Source organism: Notolabrus celidotus, chromosome 21 (assembly GCF_009762535.1).
Source record: "Notolabrus celidotus isolate fNotCel1 chromosome 21, fNotCel1.pri, whole genome shotgun sequence".
Taxonomy (NCBI): Eukaryota; Metazoa; Chordata; class Actinopteri; order Labriformes; family Labridae; genus Notolabrus; species Notolabrus celidotus.
Genome location: NC_048292.1, coordinates 15990779 through 16001166, shown reverse-complemented (window position 1 = coordinate 16001166; position 10388 = coordinate 15990779). Strand labels below are relative to the sequence as shown.

The window sequence follows — 10388 nt, the reverse complement described above, 5'->3', positions numbered from 1 at the left end:
AAATGGAAAATATAGATCCTCAGAGTTAAGGACTTTGTCAGAGCACTTTTAAAATGTAATCTAAGTTTGATTTAGTTTACTTAAAGATTTGTTGTTTTGGTTTTCTTTAAAGCTGTCAGATCATTTCTGTTTTCTTGTTCTGGACAGTTTGAATCAAATCACAACATATTATAAAATAATAGCCTTCCTGTTTAAAAGAAGCTGTACAATAAAACACAGTATAATGACATTTAATCTGAGACCTGTTTCTTAATATAAATTTTATCAAATTCAAACTTTTCTAAACTTTTAAATATAAAAAAAGAAAACAAATGGGTTTGATATAGAGTGTTTACTTTAGACAAAAACAAATAAACAGTTTGTTTTCAGGGCAGGTTTAACATCTGATCAGTCCACCTTAAGAGCAGAGAGCTGATGCTGCAGCTCTGCTGTTCAGGAATTAATGAAGTACAGAGAGAGGCCATTGTTACTGTGTTAAGGTTTGGTATTACTGAGAGTATCAATGAGTATTAATGCATAATTCATGATTGAGAGACACCACACGCTGCTGTGTTTTACGATCTATATAAGACATTTCACAGTTATGAGTAACTGTGTGAAATATTCATTAATTAGTGCATTCATGTTTTTAATGTGTGTGTTATGACTTTAAAGTGGTGTATAAGTACGTATTACCATTTATTACAGAGTATTTTGTGACTATGTGTACTACACTGATGCTTGTGGCTGTGTTTTATTGAGCATTACTGAGTGTTACTGATCATTATGTTGGATCACTGAGTATTACTGTTGATGACTGAGTGTTATTCCGTGATACTGTTCATGACTGTGTGTTATTGTGTGATAGTGTTTATGACTGTTATTGTGTATACCACTGTGTATCTTTGTGTTGCATAACCTCTGGGCACATGGGGCTCTGCTGCGGCGCCTCTTATCGCTCCTCTGAAAGAAATGTGAGCCGTCTTCCAGGAAAAGCGGGGAAATCCTGACAGAGTCGACTTCTGTGAAAAAAACACACAAGCGGAGGAGACCGGTTTCAAGTGGAGGGAAGAAGAAATAAAGGGTTAAGAACTGAAGAAAACAAGAGAAGGACTTTTGGTTTGTCACTTAAAACTCAGAGGGTGAAAGAATGATACAAACATGAATGGTTTTACACATGGCTTACATATGGTTTTAACATTTTTATTTAATTTCATTTCCTTAAAAAAAAAAATCTGAAACATTATTCTTTATTCATCTTTTGTTAGCTTGTCTGTTTAAAGTAACACATTATTTTACAAAATGCAGATTTAAATGTTAAAATCCTGGTTTTGATGTCCAAATTTAGATTCAGAAAGGAGACTTAAATGGGAATAGATTCAAAACGTTACCACTTTAAAATGTTACACTCATCTCAAACTTGTTTCTTTTGCTCTCAGACTTTAATATAGTTTAAAAATGTCAAACTTTTACGCTCAAGTTTTGGTCTCGTCCCAAAATGTGGTCCTTCAAAATTCACTCTTAAGATTCCAGATTATTGTTTTTGAGCATAAAGAGTTGGACTAAATTCTCTCAGGATCCTAAATTTTGAAATTAAATTGGATACTTTGAATCTCAAAGCTCTTACTGATTAATTCCTTGAATTTTTTTTATTATCGTAAGTCTTTTCTGAGTCATTTTGGGTGTTTTTGAACATTTTATCACCACAGATTTTAACAAAAAAATCACATTAAATTACAATTAAGTCAATCTGGCAAAATGACAAATGGTAGAGCAGTGGTTCCCAAAGGGGGGTCTCGAGATACTGATAGGAGGGTCGTGAGATGCCTTAAAAAAACGATAAAATGTAGAATAATCTTGGTTTTAAAAAAATATATAAAACTTGAAGCTCAATTTTAGATAAAATCATGTAAATAAAAAACGTCAGTAATTTTCTTCTTTACTTTGTTGTCACATGACCCCTGAGGAAGTTATGCTGCTTCTTGCCTTTTTTTAAATCATAAAGAAATATGTAGGTTTTTGGATTTACTATTAATCACCTCAGGACAACAGGGGTCTCTAGTCTCTGGCACTGTTATTTTTGAGGGTCAAAGACAAGAAAGTTTGGGAACCCCTGCTTTAGAACCACAAGGTAACGTTTAATCATCTGTTTTAAACCTGCTTCTTTAATCCATTTAGAGTTGTTTTGTGCAAAATGTCACAATGAAAACAGTACAAGAAGGAAAGAACAAGATCTGCATGTTCTCACATCATGTTCATGTCACACATTATTCTAAAAACATTTCCATCAAAGTCACTTCAAGGTCTGTGTTCCATAGTGGAATGATTTGTGGAGAAAAGTTTCCATCCATCAGGCTGTAAAAAAACAAGTTAAAAAAAAGAAAGTCCTGGTCCTGGGTCAATTCAGGGCCTCTTCTAGAACTGAATGATGGATCTCAGTAGCGTTCAGACTCTGCAGGAGTCTCCGAACCGTCGCTCTCTTCCCCTCCCGTTGTCTCCACGTGACCAGACCTGACAGAACCGCTCCATGAGTGCTGAGAGCGTGATCAGACCGGCACCGGAACAGATCCTCTGCAGAGAGACCCAGATCTATCAGGACCGCCTCCCATTCTGCCCCGAGCCGGGACGCCAGCCGGGACAGATCCCGATCAGATGGAACTTTTTGGAGAACTGAGTCAGGAAGCTGGCACTCGTCTGCAGAGAGATCAAGAAGTTTTACACTGAGTCTATAATCAGAGATTAGAGATTAAGATGTTAAATATCGGGACTGTAATACGTGTTTGAAGATTAGGTCTGACATTTGAGGTCTAAAAATGGGATTGTAATCTGGTATTAAAGATTTGGTAATAGGAATACTATTTTAATTTATAGGTTTAATACTTTGATAAAAATCTAATGGTTAATAACTGGGATTAAAATCTGAGTTCAGTGATCAACATATTTTATAATGAGAATATAATCTGAGTCATTTGAAAACTGGAAAAGAAAGATTATAGTCCCAGTTTGGATGTAAAAAAGGGATTACACTCATAGTTTACAGGTAATTATATGGATTAAAATCTGAGATTATAATCTGAGATTACAGGTTTACATCTGTAATCTACTGTGATTAGAATCTAGTTTAACAAGTCATATACTGTGATTTATATGTGTTTACAGCTCAATTCATCACTAATTATGTTGATCTATATTTCCAAAGTTACTTATAGATAATTCCTTTCACAGATTAAATCAAGAACTATTTCTCAACTATTATTTTCTCCCAGTTTTGGATATGAATTCTTAAATAGAAAAAATAAGTAATAAAAAAATTTGAATTATATTTGTTTATGTCGAATTTGGAATAACTTCTAAGTTTCATACTTCAAGGTCAAATTTAAGAGTCACTTGTAAATTAATGACTTTAAATTAATGGTTAGCATTCAAATTAAATTGATCACTTTTAGTATTCAAATATCTACTTAAAGATAAAGTTTAGAAACAAGATTATAATCAATAAATGCAACATTTAATATTCAAATGCACTATGACATAAATAACTCAATCAGTCCAAGCACAATATTTATAATTTTATATTTATTACTAATGTCTTCCTTTAATTGTGTGTTCTTTGTGGCTTTATACGGGACCTGATAAACAAAATTTCGGCCCATATCCTGCAACAGCTTGTGTTGGTACGACAATAAGAAACCTTGAATCCTTGAATATTGTATCCCTTATAAAACTTAATCTCAAAATATTAAATTTAACTTCAAACAGAACATTTTTCTTTTGTGTCTGAAAATTGAGATTTCTAAATTTGAGTTGTTACTTTAAGTCTCAACTCATTTTTTTTAACATTAATTTTGATAAAAATAAAGGTATATGACTTCTATTTAAAGGTGACATATCACGCTTTTTCATCAATATATATTGGTCTAAGAGGTCCCCAAAACATGTCTTTAAAGTTTATGCTCAAAAAAACACTTTGAAATCAGATTTTGGCATGCCTGTAAATCCCTCTTCTGCAGTCCTCAGAACACTCTGTTTTCTCTATGACCACGCCCCCTCAGGAAGTGGATGTGCCTCGGCTCTCCAGCACGTTGATCTAATGTTTACATGTTGGCTGAATATACACGGCTGCTCAGAGATCGCGTTACTTCAACCCTCTGAGTCTGATCCAGAATCTGATCCTGACGGAGAGGCGCCTGCAGCAGGACCTTTCTGAAGGATTGGTCACAGATTTAGTGTTTCTTGTTGTTTTATTTGTCAGTATGTCGACGTGTGTCTTGGTACACAGCTACAGCTACAGCTACGAACATGTACCTATGTGGCTATGCTAATTAGCGCTAGCACTTATCCATGACAAATAAAAATCATCCACTAGATCTTCAAATCTGCAGACGTGGGGAGTAAAACCGACCTTTGTGTTTATTAAGACAGCCTACAACTAGCATGCCTCCCTCCTAAGCTCCTTGTTAGCACACATTTGTGCAGGTAATGAAAAACGGAGGAGGGATTCAGTATTATTTTATACAGTCTATGGGCTGAACAAGCTCCGAGCTCTGACTCCGTGACAGACCGGATATTGTTGTTACGTAACAAAAACACTGAAGTCTGAAACGGCTCGTTTCACACACATTTACAGAAAGGTGGAGAAATCAGAACAGGGGCAGAATGGATTTTTTTCATTCTCGGGGGGTTTGTAGACATGCCAGGGACACATATTTCAGGTAGAGAACCATTAAATCAATTTTGCATGATATGTCATCTTTAAAAAAAATAAAACTGTATTTTCAATATTGTCTCAGAATTAAACTTGTCACATAGGATACTCACTTTTACATTAGGTCGGACTCCGAACTTTCTCCTCCTAAGATAAAGGTTAATTTCAAGATTTTGAAATTTTCAAAAATTTTAAATACTTTTAGGTTGTATCGCTAATTTATCTTAAAACCATGATAAATAATGTTGTTACTAGAAGAAATCACAAAATAAAAATTAATTTAAAAAAGTAAATGATTACAGTGTGATACACATTTCTCAGAACTCAGGTTTTATCTTAAGGTTTGATTATATATAACGCCTTTGACCGCAATATCAGTTGACCTTTAATTACCTGAATCCTCTTTATTGCCTGATCTTTTCTTTCTTTGTAGTTTCAGTGAACTGATGCGCAGTTTGCCTCCAGTAGGTGGAACTTTGACAGAACAAACACCTCAGCCTGTTGCTCTCAGAGTTTCCAGGTTTGAATATTAAACTTAATAGGTCAGGATGTTGTTGACACTGTAGTATAACATTATTTCTCAGTATGTGTCAGTCAGGGAGGGATGAACTGTTTGCTCTTCACTGAGTGGACGACAGCTCAAAAAAAATAAATAGTGGTAACTGTACGACAGAGCGCATGTTGCAATCAGTGTTTTTCTTCTGTAAGGTCACTGTGACACAGGAAGTGCTGCTCTGTTAGTGTGTAACCTTGGACAGGGCATGAGTGGGTGCGTGTGTGTTTGAACACACTGACTGAACTCACTGCGGGTAAAACACAAAACCTATTGAAGAAAGTTCTCCTCACACTGATCTCATTTTGGTCTCGTGGATTTTTCAGGAGAGAAACGTCAGCTGGAAAATATTCTTCAAACACAAACTCCTTGAAATCTTCTCAGAAAGCGCCCAGGGGAGCTTTGACTTTGGAGAGGAAGGGGTGTAATTGAGGCGGGGATGTCATAAGTCAGGACAAGGAGCATGCGATGATCTGAAGCATCCGGCTCTGCTGCTATAACAGAGAAAACTGCTGCGGCCGGGCCTGCCAAGATTCTTGGAAAGCAGAAGGCCATAAAAAGAGGGGCGGGGGGAGGGGCGGAGGGGGAGGAGTAGGGGATTGTTTGTTTTTCAGCCAGGCGTAAATTAAAGACTTTCCTTCTTCTAATTTATACCTTTATTTATAAATGAGTCTCTTAGTTATTGTTTTAGGCAGGTTTTACCTTTACACTCACACTTAAGAATCTGCAAACACAGGGGCAAATCTACAGGGGCGGACAGGGGGGCCACCTCAAAAAACCTGAGCTGTGATTGGCTATTTAACAAATTATTAGCCCTTACGGGTTTCAACACTTTCATCACCTAAAGGAGGAGGAGGAGGAGGAGGAGGAGGAGGAGGAGAAGGAGAAGGAGGAGTGTAAAATGAGGGGTATGTGGAGGACAAGTGGGAGAAGAGAAAAGGGATAAGGAGAAATTTAAGAAGAGAAGCAGAAAAGAAGGAGGGGTTCTGAAAGAAGAGGAAAAAGGAAAGGGAAGAAGAGAGGAGGGAGGAGAAGGGAGTGTCGATAGAGGCAGAGGAGTAGAAGTTGAAAGAGGAGTAGGAGGTATGAAAGAAGAGTGTTAGAAGGAGGAGGAGAGGGTGAGGAGAACCATGAAAGTGACAAGGGTAGGGAAAAGGGGAGGGGTAAGAAGATGAAGAGTGGAAGATAAAGAGAAAAAGAAAGAGGATGATGAGAACTAGAAGAGGAAAAGGAGGAGAAAGGGAGAGCAGAAAAAGGAGGGAGTGGCAAAGTGGAAGATGAAGAGGGGGAGAAAAGGGAGGAAGAGGGGATAAAGAAGAGAGGGAGATAAAGAAGGAAGAGTGGAAAAAGAAGAGGGGGAGGTAAAGGGGGAAGAGTGGAAAAAGAAGAGGGGGAGAAAAAGGAAGAAGAGTGGAAAAAGATGTGGGGGAGATAAAGGAGGAAGAATGGAAAAAGAAGAGGGGGAGAAAAAGGAAGAAGAATGGAAAAAGATGAGGGGAGATAAAGGAGGAAGAGTGGAAAAAGATGAGGGGGAGATAAAGGAAGAAGAGTGGAAAAAGAAGAGGGGGAGACAAAGGAAGAAGAATGGAAAAAGATGAGGGGAGATAAAGGAGGAAGAGTGGAAAAAGATGAGGGGGAGAAAAAGGAGGAAGAGTGGGAAAAAAAGAGGGAGATAAAGAAGGAAGAGTGGAAAAAGATGAGGGGGAGATAAAGGAAGAAGAGGGGAAAAAGAAGAGGGGGAGACAAAGGAGGAAAAATGGAAAAAGAGGAGGAGAGCAAGAGTAAATAGGTGGAGGAGTGGGAGGAGAAATAGAGAAGGATAATACAGTCAATTACAAGAAAAAGAGGATGATAGGAAGAACTGGTGGCAAAATAGGTGAAGGAGAACTAGAAAAGGAAAATGTTGAACGGAGGACAGGGGGAAGAGGAGAAAGACGAGGAGAAGGAAAGAAGATGAGAAGGAGAGGAAAAGGGAGGAGAAAAGAGAAGAGATACAAGTGGAAGAAAAGAAAGAGAAAGAGGAGAAGAAGGAAAGAGGAGGTAGAGGTGAGCACTATGATCCAGACAGATCACAAGCCTTCGCCTCCTGTGCTTCCTTGTCTGCCTCTTTTTCTGCCTCCTCCACTCTAACTCCTCCTTCTCTTCTTCTGTTTTTCAGGTATGAAAATATTTTGAACCCTGAAGGAGTGACACACCTGTAGCTCCGCCCCCAAACACCTGAACCACTGAAACATGAGCGCAACCATAGCGCCAGGGCGTTTCATTTGTTCTGTGATCTGATCAGTCATACACGTGCTCCTGCTGTTACATAACACACTCACACTCACTCACACTCACACACACACACTCACACACACTCACACACACTCACACACACTCACACACACTCACTACATGAATGATTGTATCTCCTGTTGGCCGTCATTCCTCCTCAGTTGAACCGTCTACACTGTAAAAGATGATATGTTTAGAATAAGTGAAAGTTGCCGAGGTTTCCAGAACTTGATTCCAGGAATCCTCGTGAGGTGATTATTCTTTTTCTTTGAAGATACTTTTCCTGGAAAGTTTTTGGGGTATGTTGTTCTGGGAAAAGTCCGGCCTCACAGATCTGTTCAGACTCATTGATCATTTTAATCCCTCTGACTTTATTTGCAAATCAAATCTCACTCATCCTCCTCAAGTACCAAACTTTAACTCCTGATATAATCTCACTTTTATCACTTTGATGTCAAAGTTTAGATTTTTTAATTCTATTACAGACTGAAAATAATGAATGCCTGACTAGAATCACTGAATTTTACATCAAGAGTTTGCAGACCTTAAATGAAAGTCATGACTTTATCTCAAATTCTAATCTCCGAACTTAATTGCCAACAAATAAAATTCAGATTATCCCCCAAAGGGTCCGAATGTGTGTAACTAAATAAAATGTGCCAGACTGTGTTTCATCTTATCTTTAATCCATTAAATTTTTTCACACAATTCAGACTGCAGATTTATAAAAGTCACATTTTGAGTTTAAGTATCAATTTTGTTCCTCTATAAAGTTAAAAAGTGTATCATCATTTTCTTTTCTTTCAATTTTGACAGTAACTTCTTTTTTTTAAAGATAAAATTAAAAGTTTTGACTTTTTTTCTTCATATTACAACTTGTTCTTTAAAGCTCCAGGGACCATCTGTTTGTGTGGATTTTGGCGCCCCCTGCGGACAAAGCAGTACCTCGCACATCTTGGCTGATTTTGTCCTGTACGTGTGCAAGTAATGTTTTCTAGCAAAGTAAATTTGTACCCTGCCATCTCGTGTGACCTTTATCCCAAAATGTGGACTTTGGAAAAGAAAAACACATCTGATTCTGGAAAAAAGATTTTTTTTTTCTTTAACTCAGGTCAACAGGCCACTGTACTTTGAATTGTACGGAGCCCCTGAGGTCCCAAAAATATTTTTGTAATATTGTGTACACAGGATATTATTTTGGGCGCAAAAGATAATTATTAACCCTAACCCATAGAATTGAGACTTTGAGAGAACATTTTTTTTTAGCTCCTCAAAAATTAAGTTATTAACCCTCCTGTTAACCTCAAATTTACTAACATTGTTTATCATTGGGGTCAATTTGACCCCAGCTATTTAAACCTCCAGAAACTGATTGTTACCCAGGTTTATGTGTCAGGTACTTTATGTTTCTTTGTTGCCTACCTAAATAGTCCTTTAAATAAAATATATTTCAAGCATGACAAACTACTGTGAGTTTGTTTCTATGTTATCAAAACGTATGACACAGGACACATCATGGAATGTCTTTAGAGACATGGTGGCTGGAAATATTATATCTCAATCTAAAGGTTGGCGGTTCGATCCCAGTTCCTACAGTCACATGCGGAAGTGTCCTTGGTTATAGTGACCTCAATATCATCCAAAACAACCAAAACAAATGTGTGTAAAATGTTGATATTTTTTAAGTTATATACAACTGAAACAGCCTGGGGTCAAATTAACCCCAAGGAACACCGATGCGTAAAAATACTTTTTAAAAGTTTTACTATGCAATATAACATCTGGAAGTTAGCCTACTTAAATGTTATCAGTATTAACATTCTTTAGGTGTAAAAAGGGAGGACATGCCCCTGAACACAAACTGAAATCGGTTAAAACGTCGTCACGACTCCAACTTTGATATCTAGCACCTTTTTCACGGCCTGATGACGTCTCCTGTTCTGGTCTCACCTGGGTCTCACCTGTTGAGCTTGTTCCAGGTCCCGGTTGTTTCTGGAGCTCCACCAACAGCTGTTCCCTGACCCAGCTGAAGTCATCCAGAGACCGCAGGAACAGGTCGAAGGCCCGGGGTCCGCGGCTCGGCAGCAGGTCCAGCAGCCTCAGAGTCTTCTGTCTGTCCGTAGACTGGGACCTGACGTCCTCCACCTGAGCCCCCGTCAGGATCCCCTCCTGGTACAGAAACGGAACGATAGTGTCGGAGACCAGCAGCTCCCCGGACAGATACAGCCTGTGTGTCCGCAGCAGAGCTCTGTGTTTCGGGTCCATCTGAATAGCTGACAGCCACTAATAACTTTACTAAGCATACTAGTTAACTAATAACCAACTAACCTAGTTATTCATAACGAAAACAAGTCGCTCACAAACACAGACGCCATGCTCACAACCAGCGCTCTATGTTATTGTGTCCGACTGAAAACAAGACAGTGGAACCAAACTTCACACCCCGTTGTCTTTCACTTTAAAATTCGTCTTTATTAGCCTGGTTGTCTAAAATCGCCAAACAAAATCAGTTTTATGAGTTATGATGACCTGCTTTTGAATTCGGCGTCCATATAATACAACATAAATCGATATACTATGAAAAATATCTCATAAACCACAGACTACCTCTTTCTGTAGCAGCATGCAAACACCTTAGCTAGCTCTAAAAGGGTTGTTTTGTATGAGATTGAGAAGGCTTTGCTCCATTAAATGTACGACGAATTTTCAGAAAGAAAGAGGACATGTTTCATGCTTTACTAATTCTAAAGAGATAATGACAAACGGGGAATAATTAAAGTGAAGGATTTTTCAGTGAAATCAGGCAGCACAACAGAAGGACCAGCTTGGATATGATACTCTGACAGGGGCTTATTTTATTCATCTCACATTTCAAAC

The 10388-nt window shown here is 38.1% G+C and overlaps 1 protein-coding gene across 1 annotated transcript; it reads right to left on the bottom strand.

Moving 5' to 3' along the window:
* Positions 1–1163: 1163 nt before the first annotated feature.
* Positions 1164–10065, bottom strand: cradd (CASP2 and RIPK1 domain containing adaptor with death domain). Its single transcript, XM_034674123.1, has 2 exons — positions 9473–10065; positions 1164–2673 (listed from the first exon to the last, which is right to left on the bottom strand). Exons 1-2 carry the CDS (start codon positions 9774–9776, stop codon positions 2378–2380), a joined length of 600 nt encoding a protein of 199 aa, XP_034530014.1. The 5' UTR covers positions 9777–10065; the 3' UTR covers positions 1164–2377.
* Between the last annotated feature and the right edge of the window lie 323 nt (positions 10066–10388).

Bases quoted from the DNA above. Each gene is read 5' to 3' on its own strand.
- cradd (XM_034674123.1), bottom strand. From the start codon at position 9,776: ATGGACCCGAAACACAGAGCTCTGCTGCGGACACACAGGCTGTATCTG. The intron at 2,674-9,472 runs GTGAGACCCAGG...ATCTCTCTGCAG, and splicing joins ACCTGGAACAAGCTCAACAG to ACGAGTGCCAGCTTCCTGAC.